The 19,489-nt window shown below is 35.3% G+C and overlaps 1 protein-coding gene across 3 annotated transcripts in view; it reads left to right on the top strand.

Moving 5' to 3' along the window:
* Positions 1–19,489, top strand: part of KDM2A (lysine demethylase 2A) — a 96,114-nt gene that overhangs the window by 1,802 nt on the left and 74,823 nt on the right. Inside the window, exon 2 of one of the 3 annotated variants that reach the window (XM_010956706.3) lies at positions 257–380. In XM_010956706.3, the coding sequence (XP_010955008.1) occupies positions 339–380 (42 nt within the window). In that variant the 5' untranslated portion in view covers positions 257–338. Of the gene's footprint in view, positions 1–256; positions 381–19,489 lie in introns of those variants that run through there. The other 2 variants (XM_045517897.2, XM_045517899.2) reach the window with 2 other exon arrangements.

The following is a 19,489-nucleotide window of genomic DNA, read 5'->3' as shown; positions in this document are numbered from 1 at the left end:
AAGTGGTGTAACCCGTCCATAAGGAACTGAAACCAACATCTTTTGCCTATAGGCCTCAGGCAGTTCTAATGTGATTAATGTAGATCATGACATGGAACCACTAGCCCTAGAACAGAGAGGTCCCAAACTGATGAGGAACCAGATTTCTCAGGGAGCCTTTAACTTACACATATCTTAAATACTCCTTTCGGTGGAAAGAAAGCTTGAGTTCCAGGATGAGTTCTCATCTCTGCTCATATCATTCATTATTCTTTAGTGTTGCAATCTGGTTCCTAAGGAGGAAGAGGAAGGCAGACCTGGAGTGGTTTCTTTCTGTAATTTCAACAGAAGAGTGAGAGATGGAACCCGAAGAAGAAAGGATTCGTTACAGCCAGAGATTGGTTAGTATTCTTGTCTTTTTTTTTTTTTCCCTAGTTTTGAAGCAGAATAACTATTTTGTTTCCATTTGTGAACATGCTGTGATTAAAACTTTTCAGGTAGCTTTTCTCTGCACCAGAGGAGGAGGGAAGGTGTATTAATATGTCATTTGGTTTTTAGGCCAAGTAGTTAGAGCCTTAATATTTATTCTGTTTGGAAATGGATTTATGTGTAGCCTTTGACTTCTACAGAAACCATTGTAAATCAAAGGATTTTGTGGATTACAACGTGACAAGGATTCGTAATTTTGCAATAATGACATTGTAATAAATCTGATTAAGTTAGATTAGAATATAAATTTTAGGGGCAAAACGAGGAAGGATAATTTTATATAATTTTTTTTAGATTATGGTGTGCCAAGATTCCTCGCTTTGAGATGGGGAGTAGAACTATGGATTTTTTTTTTTTTAACACAAGTTAACACTGATAGGGTTGGAGGGAATTGAGAAAAGGTGGAATACTGGATACTGATACAGTTCTGTATTTTGTATCTTGGGAGGGGTGTATGAGATATATCTTGTTGAAAGAATTTTTACTTAGTTATGATTTGGAAGGAATTAGCTTATATGTCCACATGAATACTTTGTCCTTTGGGTGCTGTTTTCCTCTCAAGATTTCCCTATTGGAGTTTAAGAATTTGATTTTTGTTTTCCCTAGTCAAAGAGATCTTTATTAATATTCTCATCATATATTCATTTCAGAAATTTGAATTTGTTTTTGTAGAGTGGGATATGAGGAAAGCTGCAGAATTGTATTATACGAAATTTGGTGAACTGGAAGATCTAGAAGATTACTAAAGAAATTTATGGTAGTTTTATTTGGCTCTGCATTTTAGACTGAATTTGGAGGAAAAAAGAGTGATTCTCTAATCCATTTTCTAATGATCTCCACTCTTTGAGTAATGGCTATTATTTTTTCTCCCCTTAATGTGACTTAAAAAGTTGTGGAGTGTATTGGAAGTATATCCAATAGGCAGTATGTTCTGGCAGTCTTTATTTCAGAGATTGACTTCTTGTATCCCAATCTATGTGTTGAAATTATAATTCTTTATCTCTAACTTTTAGAAGTAAAGTATATCATTGGTTGAATTTTTTATGTTTAGGATTTATTTTTGTTTTGACATTGAATTCAACTTTTCTTTGAGAAACGATGATAAAGAGGATGCTGCAAAACTCTCTTCCCAGTTAGTTACTGCTATATGGAATTCATTTTTATCATGTCAGATGGGTAGAATTGTTGAGCTGTTATGTAAATATCTGAGAGATCGAGGGATCCAGTCTTTCAAAGCAAGTTTTCTGATTTTTTAACAAGGAAGGAAGGTGTAGTGGTAAGGAAATCCAAGGAATCTGTGACTTTTGTCCTGTTAAGTTTTTTTTATTTAATTGTAAAATGATTGCTACCTGTTGCACACATTAACCTTTTCCTTATCTAGCATATTTTTCTTTTGGTTTATGTGCTTTTGTGGCAGTGTTGTATATAAGAAGGTATATCATATATTTGGGGAAATCTTTCCTAGAATTTTGTGTAATAACCTTGGAGTTTAGAGTGACTGATGTCTTTTCCTTTCTCAAATTACATGACAGAATTATATCTGAAGTGTAAATCCTTTTCATGAGATAACTTTTGATATGAGAGCATATTGGTGGCTTATTTGAGTAGCAGTCTGCCTGCCAAACTTTTAATATATCTGTGGCTAGTGCTCATATTACAGAATTCTCTACTGATTAAGTTAGACATTTGAGCAATTTTAAGACAAAGGCATAAAGTCCTACTTTTACTGTAGTTATAATGCTGTGCCTCTATCAAGTATGTCAAAGTATAAAACTTAGTTGTTGTTGTTTTTTTTTTTTTTTGCAGTTCCTGGCCATGGAACATAAAGTTAGAAATAGAGACAAAACAACAAGTTTACTAATTTGGCTTAGTAATTAAAGTTTGTGTGGTCTCATATGTTTGTCAAATTGAATTGAATCACCTAGTACATTAATTATAGTGTTATTGAGTATTACTTCCGTATTGTTTTAGAGGACAAAACCTAAATGGTCATTCCTCTGTGATGTACCTTCAGAACAGCCTCTTGGGAGAGAAGATGTAGTACCAGTATTAACAGTCTCAGTCCAAACTCATTTTGGAAGAAGAGTGACTTTTTGTATTCAGGACCCTTTACCTATCTTTAAAAAAAAAAAAAAGTTGTTACCAATAAGAATATGTATTATTCATGATTGAATAGATCCTTTTAATACTTTTAGCCGACATAGTTATTTGAAGTACACAGACTGGATTTGGTAAAATAAAATTTGATGTTTATATCATCTTTGTGACAAGTCATTTTAAAAAAAAATCAGAATAACTAGTTTTAAAAAATTGACTTGTCTTCTGCCAAACTATTATTGTCTGTTACATGTGGAAGAGAATTTTACCTTTGAAGATGGTATGTATGGGTATATTCGGGGCATAAGCTCTACTTTCTGGAGCTAGAATGTGTACTTATTTTGCAGTATAGGAAATATAAGGGAGGGAAAATAATATTTTGGCTTTTCTTAAGACATGGTTTGGTTTTGTGTATAGATTCCTAGAACAAAGCTAGATAGATCTCCATGGCAAGTTGATATATCTGAGGAAATATTGTCGTGAGAAGCTTCAGTTTTCGTGATGGTTGAATATTTGGCTATCTTGAGGTAACAATGATTTATTTCTGTATTCCTAGTAAATTTAGATGTAGGACCTTTTTGTGAAACATTGACAGCTAATTATGGGACTTTTTTTTTTTTTTTTCCTTTCCTTTTGATTTCTAGAGCTAGAGTGTTGGAGTAGTTTTGGATGTTTGTCACAGCCATGTGTATTAAGTGTTCATTTGTAGGGAGTGTTCAGAATAGTATCTTACAGTTTCTTAGTCTAGAATGTTAGTTAAATCCTTAGCAATTGTAGTTGATTATCTTTTAGGTTTTCGAAATCACACTAATTCTGAGTAATCCTTATTATTGCATAGAAAATCAAGAGCAAAATAATATGCACCTAAAGTAAATGTTTAAGGTATAGTTATTTAGTATGGAAAAAATTCACTAGCCCCTGCTAAAGGCAATTTGTAGAAACAAATGAACACCTAAATCAATGTAAAAGAAAGTGGAGACCATATACTTCAGGGTAAAAGAAATTATAAAACCTGAATATTTTTTTCTCTTTACTTCACTTAAGCCTAGTAGTGTTATCTGAATGGGGAGATGCTGATTTACTTGAGAATTCAGCTTGCTCGTCCATCTTGATGATGAGATTAAGAGATTTTCTAAAAGATGTTATGCTATTGGGCATTCCGACCTGTTAATGTGCCTTATATATGATTCTCTCTGAAATAGCTAAATCATTCATTTGTTGCAAGGAGCTGGGAGCACTGAACCTGATGATATTCTCACCTTTCTTTGGGTTACCCTTGAAATTGTCTCCCCAGATTCAGCAACAATTACCAGATTATCACTTTTATAAATAGCTCCACTCAGAATGTCCCCAGTCTAAGGGTTTTCTGGCCAGGAATGGACTAGACAAAATAAAAACCTAATTTTAAGCCTTTTTCCCCTTAGCCTGAAAGTATCATATCATTAACAACTGAAACAAATTATAGATGGCATAACTTGTTGAATTTACTTATTTGTGATTGTTTCATTAGACTTAACCATCAATCTGTTGGTGGAGGAGTATGTTGTACTGAGTGTTGTAGCCTTCTTCCTGATGATGTAGGAAAAACTTGTTGTCCATTTTTTGGTTATTCAGAGTGCAGATGATGAGGGAGCTAATTCTTTATTCTTACGTGTCAGTCTTCCACAGTAAGATGTATCTTGGGGACCCTGAATGAGGACTGTATTTAAGCTCTATCACTTTCTCTTGTTTTATTTTGCTGAGCACTAATCACTACCATGTATCTGTCCATTAGAGTATAAGCTCCTTGACAATTGGGACTTTGTTTTTGTTTCTGGTGTCTATTGGATGCTTCGAATAGTGTCTGACACATAGAAAGTGCTCAATAAGTAGCCTCAAAAAGAAAGTACTCAGTCTACCATATAGAAAAAACTCAGTATTTTTTGATACTGGTGAAAGCTCTCATACTCCCATAAATACTTCTCTTTTTGTTCTTTTTAATTGAAGTATATTCGGTCTACAATGTTGTATCAATTTCTGGTGTACAGCATAATGTTTTAGTCATACATACACACATATATTCCTTTTCAAATTCTTTTTCATTGTAGATTACTACAAGATATTTAATAAAATTGCCATAAGTACATTTATTTGCTATGAGTTTTCTTGCGTGCTAGAAATAAACCACTAGAATGGAGGAGAGTTTGCTGTTCAAGGATGATCAAAATATCTGGATATTGGGTTCTGTAGTATGCATAAGAACCAGAAGGTCTAAGGTATAACAAGTAAAAACTTATACTTAGCCCACATGCCAGATGAACACATTTATAATATTTGGGCCATTAAAACAAGTAAAGTGTCTAGTTAACTGTAGAAGCTCAGCCTAAATTTTAAATCTTAACTCAACCCTGTCCTAAACTCTCTGTGTCAAGATTTTTGCTGACTTTAAGATAGCCTTAAAGTTGTGAAGTTGCAAGTGTTGGTGTTTGTGTTACTCTCAAGTCTAGGTTTTGACCATTAAGTCAGGGAATGGATACATTTAACTGTATACCATGCAGAGGGATGTAACATTATTTTATATCTTTCTTTTTCTTCTAGGGAAATGGACATCCTTAATCAGGTTTCATTAATTTGCTCTCTTTATCTCATTTTTGGAATAATACTGTATTTTTGCATTGTGCTTTCATATCAACAAAGGTTAAAATTCAGTAAACACTTATCATGTACCAAGTACTAGGTTAGGTTCTTTCAAATAACATTACCTTATTTAATCCTCAAAACAACTGTGTAATGGTATAGTTTTAAACCTTAATTTTTTTAACTTTTTTTAATTGAGTTATAGTCATTTTACAGTGTTGTGTCAAATTCCAGTGTAGAGCACAATTTTTCATTTATACATGAATATACATGTATTCATTGTCAGATTTTTTTTTTTTGCTGTGAGCTACCACAAGATATTGTATATATTTCCCTGTGCTATACAGTATAATCTTGTTTGATTATTCTGCATATGCCTGTCAGTATCTACAAATTTTGAAACAAACCTTAATTTTTTTTTATTATGTAAATAAAGGCTTAGAGAGCTGCCTTGACTTGACCAAGATTATACGCTTGGTAAGGGGTAAGGGTTGAAATCAGACCTTGAGCCATATGTTTCTTCTTTCACACTGTATCATCTCTCTTGCAGTGTGTTTCATACAGAAAACAAATGATACACATTCCTGTTGTAGGAAGTTGTGGACTGAGTACTTTATCTTTTTTTTGAGAATACCTTTAAAGTTTCTTCCCTAACACAGACCTGACTTAACATCCTAAATGAGATAGCTACAAATATTTGACAATGTTTGATCATGTTTAAAAAATTTTGGCACCTTTCTTTTTGTGGACTTTGAATTTACTGCACTTGATCTATTAAAATAGAAGTATTTGTGCAGTTTCTGTATATGTCAAGCCTTTTGTTTATGCATGTCACTCATATCATTGTTTTCTGTTTTAAATTTTAGGTTCTTGGGGGTTTTCTCTATCTGTGAGTACTTGGTAAAAACTTAAACCATAAAGATAAAAGGCAACAGATAGTGACCAAACGAGTGGTTTTGGCAAATACAGTGGTGAAGGCTTCCTTCAGGTAGGTAGAGAAGAAGAGGGAAGAGGGTGGCCTTGCAGGTAAAGACAGCATAAGCTTTACTATCAAGTGGAAAGCCTATAGCCATTAGATTAGTAGGACTGAAGTGCAAGATTTGTCTTGGGCCCTACCCCTACTTGCTGGATCAGAAACTCTGGGGATGGGGTCTAGCAATCTGTGTTTTAACAAGCCAGGTGATTCTGAAGCATTCAGAAGTTTGAGAACCACTGCTCTGGGGTATAGGTAGTAGAAATGAAAAGGAAGGGATAGAAGCAAGACATGCTGACAGTAAAGGACTGAAAAAACTTGGTGACTGATGGATAGCAGCATGTTATGATGAAAACAGTACTTCATTGGGGATCATGAGCTCTAAATCCTAGTCAAATCTATCATCAACTAGTTTTGAACAAGAGAACTGACCTACTATTGAGGGAATTGTACTAAATGATTTCTGAGGACTTTGGAGGCAGAGACAAATGAAGAATTAAGTTGGACTCTAGGATTAAGTCTGGGTTACCAGGAAGATCAGAGGGAGGAATTTTTGAAAAAGGGAGGAGAGAATGTGAGTGGGTGTCTTAGTTGGAATAAATTAGTTCAAAGCAGAGATTCTCAGCTGGGGGTGATTTCTTCCCCAGGGGATATTTGGCAATATGTGGAGACGTTTTTGATTGTAAGACTAGAGGATACTACTGGTATTTTAGTAAGTAGAGGCTAGGGATGCTGTTAAAACATCCCCCACAAGAAAGAATTACCCAGTGTTAATAGTGTAAGGTTGAAAACTCTGATCTAAAGAGAGAGAACCAGTAGATGGGTTTTAGGTTTCCATCCTGATCATCTGCTGTTAATCTTAGAGTTTTAGGTTTAACACAGAACATCTCGAAAGCACTCTCAAGATTGTATTCCCCAAGGCTTTGCCCAAATAAGCATGAAGCATAAATAAGCATGAAGCAGTTTTTTGTTTTTTTGTGCTTTTGATTGATTTTTCACAAACATGGTCATGGCAAATCCTCAACCTAGTTGTAGATTTTGTTGCTCCTTTTAACTTTTGCTAAGATCAACTAATTTTGGTAATCAAAGTAAGTATTCACTGTCTTGAGATCAATAATTAAGATATAACAAGAAACTTTCTTTTGATATTCTCAGATAGAAAAAAATGAGATAAAAGCTGTGGTGTTGGAGTGGACAAATATTTAAATATTGTTGATTGCCCTGTGGCTAAATAACCTATGACCATTCCTGAGAAACAACCTCATGATCTGTTTGTGGCCCTCAGTGTGAATTCAAGGTGGCCCCAACCTTAATTTATCTCTTTATTATCCCTGGATCACAAAAGTTAGAAACTCTTTTGTGTCAGGGCAGTAATCTAGCCAGCTATCTCTTGTTTCTGACAGTGACTTGAAGAGAATGTAGATTTGTAAATATAGTCATCATTTTATAGTACTTTAATCATTTGCAAAGTATTTCCGAGTTTTTGTGTCTTTTGATCATTTTATTCTTTTGATCATCACAGTTTTGGGAGTTGTTAGGACGTGGGGATTGTGCTACCATGTTACACAATTACAGAGGGTGCCATTCACATTTCTTAATCTATGTGAAAGACGTCCTATGTGAAAGAGTTCGGGAGTGTGAAGGGAAAAAAATGGTGACCCTTTTTAGGTGGATAAGGTAAAGGGAAAGCCACTCCATGTATTTGAAACAAAGAGAGAAAAAAACCCAGTCGGATGGATGATAGTACACATTAATTGAGTGTGTACTATGTGCTTGGTATTGGTGCTTTACATATTTTACTAATTTAATTCTCACCAACCCTTTGAGGTAGAGTCTATGATTCCCATTTTCTGGTTTGGAAACTGAAGCATAGTGCAGTTAAGTAACTTGTCTTAGGTTTTCCAGTTAAGTAGGGAAAGAACCAGGATTCATAGTATGCAGTCTGGCTTCCAGGCCTACTCACCTGCACTGCCTCTTTCTACTTTGTTGGAACACAGTTTGTAAATGCTTTGCTGATGAATTTAGGGTGTTCCCCAAGTCATCTTTTCTCATTCAGGAAATTCATTTACTTAAATGTTTGCTGAACGGTTACACTGTGCCAGGCACTTTCCTTGGATCTTGCTTTTTTAGAACTTCCAAATCCCATGGTTTCAGATAGCGCTGAATACTTTGAAGAAATTAAGAGGTTGCTGAAATACTTGTAGTGTGGGGAATTACTCCTTGAGCTCGGGTCATTGGTAAAGACTTCCTGAGAAGATGTTTTGTAACTGAGACCTGAGTGATCAGGAGCCAATCTTGCAAAGTTCAAGGGCTTAGGGGACCAGATGTGGATCAGCAGAGCTCTAGGTAGAGGGACCAGCTAATATAAAGCCCTGTGGTAGGAATGAGAAGATATTACAAGCATTTAACCGAATGTCAGACACCATGCAGGGCACTTGGAATATGGATACAGTGATGAGCAGGATAGGCACAGTCCCTGTGTCATCAAGATTGTAGTCTGTTGAGGAAGTCAGACATTAAACAAATACTTTTATTAGTAATATTATAGTTATGCAGAGGACTACAAAGATAAATACTGAATGCAATGAGAGTGTATAATAGGGTGACCTAAACTTCAGGAGTGTGAGGAGGCATCAGAGAACACTTTTCTTGAGAAAGCCTTTAAAGCTGAGACCTGAAGGGTGAGTAAGTGGTAACCAGGCAGAAAGGAGAAGTGATTATCATCTGCAGAAACCCTGAGGTTGAAAGGAATCTGACATGTTTGAGGAGTCTACCAACCAAACAAAACCAAAAAGGACAGTGTAACTGGAGAGAAGTGAGTGGTGGAGACAGTGAAAATCTTGACAAGGTAGTCACGGGTCAGGTCAAGTGGGGCTTTATATTGGAGGTAGTGGGAATGCAGAAAGAGTTCAGCTGAGGGGTAGTGTGCTTGGACTAGTACCAACAGCTGTTGTGTAGAGAAAGGATCAGGGAGAGAGCAAGAGTGGATTTGGTGAGACCAGTTAGGCAACCACAGTGGCTCAGGTAAGATAAGATGGTAGTATAGTTGAGAGTGCTGACAGTAGAATTAGAGAGCTTTTGAGAAATATTTCAGAAATGGGATCAAAGGACTTTTGTTCATTGGTTGTGTGGAGGGTGAGGTTAAGGGGTACAGATAAGCATGACTCTCAGGTTTTTCTCATGTGAATGACTTGTGGTACAGTCCTTTTTTTGAGATACAGGGCATGCTGAAGGAAGAGCAGATTTGGAGATTGAAGGGAAGAGCTTAAGTTCAGTTTTGTGTAAGTTTGGACAGGTTGAGTGTGAAGTGCCTGTGAGACGTCCTGGTAGAACTGGTAACTGGCTGTGATTCTGGGCTTCAGGAAGGGCTTATAGGTATACATCTGGGTTTTATCAGCATATGGTGGTTGAAGTTAGGTAGACATGGAGTGACTTAAAAAGGTAGTGGGAAGGAAGGGCGGGAGAGATACAAGGAAAATCAAGAGTGGTGATATCTTAGAAGCCGAGGGACTATGGTAGTTAACTGTTTTATCAGACTGTTTTAAGCATTAATGTATTTTTACTCACTTAATGCTTGTAACTCTATGATGTAGGTGCTTTTATTATCTCTATTTTATAGATCAGGAAAATGACACAAAGAAAGGACTATATAATTTGCTCAAAACTACCAAGTAGTAGTTGGAAAAGTTGGTTTTCGAACCCAGATTTTCTGGCTCCAGTTTGTATTCTATACTGATGGTGTTTCAAAGAGGAGAGAGTGGTCAACTGAGGTGGATGCTGCTCAGAGGCTGAATATGAGATTTCCGTTGGATTTGGCAAATGGAGGTTATTGGTGACTTTAAACAGGAGTTTCAGTGGCACTTGGAGGCAGAATACATTCTTCAAAATAAATGTGAGATCAAATAGAGACAGCGAATGAAGAGCAATTTAGAGAAATTTGGCTGTGAAGAGAGAAGGAGAGCAAGTTAGCTACAAGTGCAGGATCCAGAGAAGTTTCTCTTGGATTTTTGTTTATTATGTTTTGTTTTAAGTTGGAAGAAGAAACTATTGCATATTTTTGCTAATGGAATTATCAGCTGTTACTCCTTCCTCTGTTATTCTTCGTATTTAATCAGTTGCTATTTGGGTTTCTGATATTCATCTCCTTGTATCTCCCACTGCTACTTCTAGTTCTTACTCTTAACCTAGCCTTTTGTAGTAGTCTCCTTTTCGGAATTTTTTTAAGGTATCTTTTCCATTATTTCATATTTTGCACTTCCAAGATTCTGATAATGTTGTTCCAATTCTCTGTGACATTTCCATTCTATAAAGTCACTGATGATGTGGGACAGACTTTGGTTCTTGGCTTTGAATTTCAGCTTATAAACTGTGTAATCTTTTTTTGTTTGTTTTAAATTTGTTTTGCTTTTTTGGGGGGATAATTAGGTTTATTTATTTATTTATTTTTGGAGGAGGTACTGGGAATTGAACCGAGGACCTCGTGCACGCTAAGCATGTGCTCTACCCACTGAGCTATACCCTCCCCCCTAAACTGTGTAATCTTGGGCAAGTTACTTAACCTTGATGAACTTTAATTTTTCATGTGTGGAATAGTAAAAATAAAACCTACATTTTAGAAGTAGCTTATTAGTGCTTGGCTAAAGGTTTGCCATTGTAAACACAAACTCCTTAGCCTGGTACTGAGGCTTTCCCACACATTTGTGATATCCTGTCCCTTGTCCTGCCCTAGTTCTCATCCTCTAAAGCCAATTTGCAATATTGTTTTCCTAATCCTAAATATTGAAGGAAACCTCTTTTCTGAATCCTCATACTTTTTTCTCCCTACCTTATTATATATCTGAGTGCATACAAGATAGAAAGTTTAATTATGTCTAGATTATGTGCTCCTTGAGGATACAGCATAACTTCCCTGGCACACAGATAGCACAGTACTGTTTATATCACTAAGACTCTAACATTACGGGTTGGTTAACTTTGTTCTGAAGACAAAGTGAATGTAATAAAATTAATTTACTCCATTATCTTATTAACTGTTGATCATACTATAATTACCAGGAGGGTGGTGAAAAGGGGAGCCAAGGAACAAGAATTTGCCATATGTGATTGCCCCACTTGTTCTGGTCATGAGAGAAAGGAGGAACAGGCAGTTCTTATTCCCTGAGACCATCCAGTTACTCTGTCTCATACTGTGCTCACCAGGCTACTTTCATAATTAGTTTGGTTCCCCTGTTTCCTGATACTGGAAAATGGGTTCCTTGGATGATGGACATGAGTGTTCACAGTCAAGGCTAGGCATTGTGACGGAGTTAATTGATAGTCCTTTTGTCTTGCAGAGTTGAGTACTAGCCTACCAAGATCCCTTCTCTGAACCTTAAAGGAGAAAGAAATGTCCATTTAACAATAATAGTATCTGCACTCTTATGTGCGAAGGTTTGAACATGGTTTGTAGAATGCTAAGGTACCATACTTTATGCCTTAGCTCAGACCATTTTCTCAGGGGAGCATTTCTTTGACTAGGTCAGATCTTCCAGTTTTAAGTTCTCCTAGTATAGAATACCTCTTATGCACTTATCAAAATTGCCACTTTATATTTACTTGGGTCATTATTTGATTGTTTCCCTCTTAGAGCATAAACATCATTAAAGGCTGCTACAGTGCCTTTTCTCACCATTTTATTCCCATTCTTGGTATAGGGCCTGGTCCACAGTCAGTTGTTGATGGACTTTTTTTCTGTGATTGTGCATATCTAAAATACTTTCCCTCCCACCCCATTCTGTCTTCTTGGGTAAGCTCTTAGTTTTCCTCCAAAGCCTGGATGTTGTTCTCTTGAGTTCTCCTCAGTTACATTCCCAAGACACTTTATATGCATTTCTGCTGTAGGACTAGTTCTTTTGTGTTGTAATTATTTGACCATGAGCCTCTCTTCACCCAGATAGAGTAGACTCTTCTTTCCAGTTTTATTGAGAAATAATTAACATATATTACTGTGTAGGTTTAAAGCATACAGCATGATGGTTTGATTTACATATATTGTGAAATGATTATCACAGTAGGTTCATCCAATATCCATCTCATATAGATACAATAAAAAGAAAAGAAAAAAAGAACATTTTTTCTCATAGGAATTTCTCTCAACTTTCTTATGTATCATACAGCAGTGTTAGCTCTCGTCATTGTGTTGTACATTACATCCCTAGTACTTAATTTATCTTCTAACTGGAAGTTTCTACCTTTTGGCCATCTTCCTCCAGTTTCCCCTCCCTCCACCCCCCTTTGGTTTCTCTCTTTCTCTTTTTTTTTCAAATGGAGGTACTGGGAATTGAATCAAGCACCTCGTGCATGCTCATCATGTGTTCTACCAACTGAGCTGTATCCCCACCCTTTCCACCCCACTTTAGTAAGCACTAGAATAGACTTCCTTAAGGCAAGGACCATCCATATCTCTTTCAAGTGGTCAGAAATACGTACGTCATTTTACTACGCTTCACTTTATTGCACTTTGCAAATATTGCAGTCTTTACAAATTGAAGGTTTGTGGTGACTCTGCATTGTCAGATGATAGTTAGCATTTTTAGCAATAAGGTATTTTTAAATTAAGATATATATTTTTTTTAGATAATGCTGTCACACACTAATAGACTATTGTATAGTATAAACATAACTTTTATATGCACTGGGAAATCAAAAAATTAATGCAACTTGCTTTATTGAGATATTCACTTTCTAGTAATAGTCTGGAACCAAACTAGCAGTATCTCTGAGGTATGCCTGTATGTCTATTGAAATGAATGAAAATGTGTTGTGCACTTCCTTAAAAATACATAAAATATATGTAACATAATAACTGAACCCTAACAATGGAAAAAACCCTTAGATTGGTAATCAGGAAGCCTGTATTAGTTATCTCAGCTTTATTTTATTCACCTACAAGGTCCTTCTCAGTTCTCATAGTTTAAACCAATTGTTTTCAAAGGGTGACCCAGACCACGTCATCTGGGAACTTGTTAGAAATGCATATTCTTAGGTCCTGCCCCAAACTTACTGAATCAGAAACTCTGGGAGTGGGGTGTAGACTTGTTTCAACAAGTCTGCCAAGTGATTCTGATAATGGTAAAGGGAACCACTGGAATTATTTTGGCAGTTTCTCTGTGTATTCAAAAAACTTAGTTAGCTACCTTAATTTAAACTTCATAGCTTAGTTATTTTTAAAACTTTTCTTCATATGTTTCCTATCAGTTGAATTTGAGGACATTTTCTAAACTAATTGTAGCTAAATAACAAGGTATCTTTGAATCAGAGGCAGTAGATTCAGAAGTATTTGAAGACTGCTGTTTGCACAAGCAGTGTGTGTGTGCACGCTTATACTTATATCTGTATACATGCATCTAGCATATATGCTTTTCTCTCTATCAGTGGAAACTTCTCCATGATGAATGGTGAAGGGAAGGGAAAGATACAGTATAGGCCTTTATTAGACAGACTTGAGTGAGTGGTGTGGCAGTATAAGAAGTATCAAAACATGGAGGTTGCCTTTTTTTTTTTTTTTTTTTGCAGTAGCAGATATGTGTACAGTCAGCCTGCTGTGTCCCCGCTGATTCTGTATCTATGTATTAAGCCAAATGTGGATTGAAAATATTGGGGGGGAAATTCCAGAAAGTTCCAAAAAGCAAAACTTGAGTTTGCCATGCTGGCAAGTATTTACATAGTATTTACTTTGTATTCATGATAATTTATATAGCATTTACATTGTATTAGATATTGTAAGTAATCTAGTGATGGTTTAAAGTATACAGGAGGATGTGTATAGGTTATATATGAATACTACAGCATTCTGTGTGAGGGACTTGGGCATCTGTGGATTTTGGTATCTGCTGGGGTAAGGTTAAGGATGAGGTTCCAGGAACGAATCCCTTGTGGATGCTAAGTGACAACTATATTAACCTCTTATACCGGAGAGCTTTCTTAGCAGTGGATGTTTGCTTCCGTGTTACCTGAAGTGAGTGTTTGTTGTTGACTGAAAAATGCTGATTATTGTTGGTATTCATTTACTTCCTGCAGAGGGAGTTGCACACTTTACTGTTGGAAACCATAATAGTATATCTCAGATACATATTTTGTGCTTGACCGTGTATTAAGTGTTTTTTTATGTGGCGCACAACCACCATTGTTGTTTGGGCTTACTACCTCGGATTTAAATTTATTCTCTGTTAAATAAAAGGAACCTTTTGGAAGAGTTCATAAAAAGAATTCCTTTTAAGATACTTGGTTGATTGCCACCAGGATTTAATAAACGGTATCATGTTTGTTCCACTTACCTCTTGTACCTTTGGTTATCACTCATTTTATACTTTCTAAATTGAAGAAGGCTATTATTTTCTTGCATCTTTCCTTACATGGAAGTTCCTTTTTTTCCCTTTAATTACTGTTATTGCTTTTTTCCAAATCTTTTCTACCTATTAACTATTTCTTAGTGTGGTTACCAAAAACTGTAAGAATTATTGTAGGTTCAGAAGTTTTGTTCTTTTTGGTCTTTTGCTCTATTATTAATTTATTCAACAAACATTGGTGTACCATTGATGTTTAATACACATGCTGGGTATACAGAAATGAAAATCGTGTACTCTGTCCTCATAGTCTGGTAAGAGCCATATAAATGGGTAATTATTGCTATTTTGTGATAAATGACATTTAGGAAGTAAAAGGGCAGAGGCAAGAGAAAGGAGGGTATAACTGAAGAAAAGTCAGTCTTCAGAGAGGAGGTAACGACTTACTAAGTTGGATATTGGAGCATTGTCTAAGGGGTCAGAGGGCAAGGAAGGAAGTTCCAAGCAGAGGAACCAGCTTGCCTAAAGGCAAAGAAATATGAAATAGCACTACAGGCTCAAAACAGCATTGCTAGTAGTTCAGTGTTGCTAGAATGTATGAACAGGAGGGGATCTGAGATTTGAAGAGTCTGAATTGTGTCAAGTTGTTTGTACCTTATGCAATATGTAGTGAGGAGACATTATAGGAACTATTAACATGAGGGAGATTTGATAGTATCTGTTTTAGAAAGACTGCCCTAGGCGGGTGTTGTGGAGGATAGATTAGAAGGAAGAATTGCAGAGGTAAAGAAATAAGAATTTATTATAATAGTTTAGAACAAAATAATAACTAAAGCCTTGGTACCAAGAATGGAGATGGAGAAGAGACTGAATCAAGGTATTCTGGAACAGAGTCGATGGGACTTGGTAATCCTGTTAGATGCTCTTAGAGAGGAAGATGTCTCTTGAGTTCTTGGCTTGCCTTCCTTGTTGATGGGTGATGTCACTAATTGAGAGAATACCATGGTTTTACACAAAGGTAAGAATATAATTTTGATTTATTTGTATTAATCTTATGCATATAGTAATGTATTTAAGTTGGCAATTATTTATTGAGTCTACTTTATGAAGAACCCTACCAGAGATTCTGGGCTAATGTCATGTATCAGTATAGATTTGGACGACTTTTTATTAGGTAAAACTAGTTCAGAAACCATTGTATTTTAATTACTTACAAGGATTGCTTAGTTTTTCTCTAGGCCTTTTACTTCATGCTTGCCCAAGTCAAAGGCTAATAGTATAATATTCATTGAGTTTCTAAGCTCTTTTTCCATTCTTTCCTCCCTGTTGGGAATGTTACTCCATGTTGTCTTCTTTAGTTATGAAAATATTAGGAACTGTTCCTTATGTTGTAGGAGACATAAACATCTGGAAACATCCATTTACTTCTGTTCCTTATTTACAACAAATTTTTTTTTACCAGTTCTTGTGTGATACAAAATCCTTTTGGATTCTGTATTTTAAAAATTCTGTAGAGAAACCTTGTTAAAAGCTTTTATAGTTCTAATAAATATGTTTCTTGAGTTTCTCCCTTCATGAAATCCATGTAGCCATTCTAACAGCACATTTGAGAAAGCCCCTGTTGATACTTTGCTATCCTAAGTCAAGTTGGAACTGTGAGGAACTCTCAGCTACCAGCCATGAGCCAAGGTATTTTACTTTAATAGAAATTTCTAGTGCCATGGCCAAGTGTCAAGTGGGTGGTGGTTGTAGTTTTAATGTGGGAAGGCATCACATCTCTTGGCCTCTCAGCCTTACATCTGTTGTCCTCTCAGCCTTTCCTGTGTAAGAACAGTCTTCTCTCTCATGTTTTATGGATTGAGAGTTTTCCAGTCACCTGGCTACATCTCCATAATTTGATAAGAGAATTAGTTTTAAAACCTATCAGAAAACTATTCGTTAAAATTTCTCAATCTTACTCTGTTGTAATAATCATTTGAATGACTTATGTATGACCACCTTTGTTAATTAAATTCATTAGCTTCTGCTAAAACTCTAATGAGAATAGAATGGCAAGCTGACACATACCCACTTGAATTCAAACCTGTCTGAAAAAAAACAAAAACCCTGTCTGTTCATTTCACAAGCACCTGACAGGTTCATTGCCATAGGACTTTAAACTAGGCACACTGGTTTACATGTGAAATAGGCCCTGTTGGGTTTCCGAAAAGAAGTTCTTTTGGGTATAATGCTTTTTTATATGCTATTAAATCCTAAAAATAGTTTATTGGTTAGTTGTATTATGGTAATAATTTGATATTAAAAAGACTCCTATTGAATTTGTAATTAAATACAGGGATAATACAAAGGACTTGAGAAAAGTTCAAATAGGATTTTCCCATGGGTAAAATTTTGTTTACGTTTTCCCATACTGATCAGTCTTTTGGAATGTAATACTGATGTCTCTTCCACAATTTATTAGTGTTTCTGCTTTCTTCACTCAACTTTGATATAATCGATATTTTGGGTGAGTGAATGAGGAAGAAGTTTAAAGGATTTTACCCTTTCTAGTGACAAAAGTTACACATGCCAATTGTGAAAAATACAAGAAAATCACTCATAATCCCAAATTTAACCATCATTACCATTTTAGCATATCTCCTTCCAGTTTTTTCCCCCATGCATGAAAGTATTTTTATGTAGCTGATAATAATATTATATATCCTGATATATAATGCTTGATATCATTTTATATCTTGCTTTCTAAATTTATCACAGTCATTTTCCAGTCACTAAAAACTCTTGTAAAAAGTGCTGTGATTTCCTATAGTTGATTTGCCTATTTCTTTGTTACTGAACATTAGGTTGTATCTGCTTTTGTGGGGGATATTAAAAATAAAAATGCAGTGAACTCAGTTATCTATTTTTTCTATGTTTCTGAGTATATCCTTATCATTCCTAGAAGTACAGTAATTAAGATTATGCACATTAAAAAACTTAACTGGAAAATTTTAAACATACACAGAATGAACAGTAGTGTAATGAATTCACCTGTACTCATCACCAGCTGGAACGATTATCAACACGTGGAACTCTTTCATCTGTGTCCTCTAGTCCTTCTCGGTTATTTTTGATTAAATCCCAGATTCTTTATTTCATCTGTACATACTTCAATCATGTATATCTAAGTTTTTAGTAAAACTGAGTATTTGTGAAGTACAAAGCATACACAGAAAAGAACATAAAACAAAAATTTATAGTTCATTGAATGTTAACAAGATGAATACCCTTATAACCACCACTTAATCAAGGTTTGGAATTGCCACATCAGTAGCTCCTCACCCTTCCGATAACTAGTTCTGGTTTTCTTCCTTAATGGAGACTTTTCATGCTATAATTTAGTTTTAGTTGATTTTGAAACTTTTAAAAGTGAAATAATACAGTGTATATTTTGTGTCTGGCTTGTTTTACCCAACATTTTGCAATTTATCATGTTGCTCTGTACTATAGAGACTTTTTAAAAGCGTAAATGGCATTACTAGTATCACAGTAAATGAACAGTTTCTTAATATCATCATTGTTCACATTTCCCTAATCAGGTTTTTTTGTTTTCATTTTTTTTTTAATGATTGGTTTGTTCGAGTCACGAGTCAGGCAAGGTTCATCCACATGTTGTGTATGGTTGATATGGATCCGAAGTCATGGGAGGTACCCTTGTGCCCCTTTGCATTTAGTGTCATCTTCCATTCCTGTATCTGACTTCTACCACCATAGACTAAGTTTCCCTGTTCTCATAAATATGGAATCACAGCATGTGCTTTTCTGTAAGGGGCTTCTTTCACTTAACATTGTGTTTTTGAGATTTGTCGATGAGTTTCTGTAGTTCGTTCCTTTTTATTGCTGAATATATTCCATTTTATATGCCATATTTTGTTTATTCTCCTTTTGACAGACACTTAGGTGATTTTCAGTTTTTGGCTATTAAAAATAAGGCTGTGATAAATATTCTTGTACAAATCTTTTTTAAACATTTATTTTATTTATTTATTTTTAAAATTTTTGTGGGGAAAGTAGGTTTTTAAAAATATTTTATTTATTATTTTTATTTTGGCAGGGAAGGGAGTTAGGTTCATTTATTTTTAGAGGAGGTACTGGAGGTTGAACCTAGGACCTTGTACATGCTAAGCATGCACTTGCGTTATACCCTCCCTCCCTCCCAGGTTTTTATTTATTTATTTTAAAGGAGATACTGAGGAATTGAACCCAGGACCTTGTGCATGCTAAGCACGCACTCTGCTACTGAGCTACATCCTCCCCCCTTGTACAAGTCTTGATATGGACATGTTTTCATTTTTCTTAAGAAAATACAGAGGAATAGTTGCTGGGTCATATGGTAAATGTATGTGCAACTTTATAAAAAGATTGCCAAACTTTAAAATGTTATTCCATTTTATACTCCTACCAGCGATGTTTGAGAGCTGCACTTGCTCTCAATATTTGGTTTTTGACATTAGCCATTCTAGTGAGTGTGAAATAGTATCTCATGATTATAATCCATAGTTTTCTGATAACTAATAATGTTGAGCAGCTTTGCATGTGCTTATTGACCATTTGTATATCTTCTTTGATGAAGTGCCTGTTCAAGTCTTTTGCCTTTTTTGTTGGTTTGTTCATCATTTAATTGTTGATTTATAGTTATTTATATATTTGGATACAAATTCCTTATTAGACTTACATGCTGCAAATACATTTTTTCAGTCTGTGACTTGTCACTTTATTTTCTTAATGGTATATTTTGATGAGCAGAATTTTTAAAATTGTTTTTTCTTTCATGGTCTGTTATATGCTTTTAAAAATTTTACATTTGAGATAACCCTTTGAGGGGGAATATGATTGTGTTTCCATTTTGCTCATGATGAAATAGAGACCCAGAGAGGTAAAATGACTTGTCCTAAAGTTATACAACTAATAAGTGGTAGAACAAAGCTTGGAAACCAGGTCTTTTTACTTCAGGTTGAATTTCTTTCCATTA

The sequence above is a fragment of the Camelus bactrianus genome, chromosome 10 (genome assembly GCF_048773025.1).
Source record: "Camelus bactrianus isolate YW-2024 breed Bactrian camel chromosome 10, ASM4877302v1, whole genome shotgun sequence".
NCBI lineage: Eukaryota > Metazoa > Chordata > Mammalia > Artiodactyla > Camelidae > Camelus > Camelus bactrianus.
Note: the sequence above shows the minus strand (reverse complement) of the source record. Positions and strands in the feature narration are given on the sequence as shown.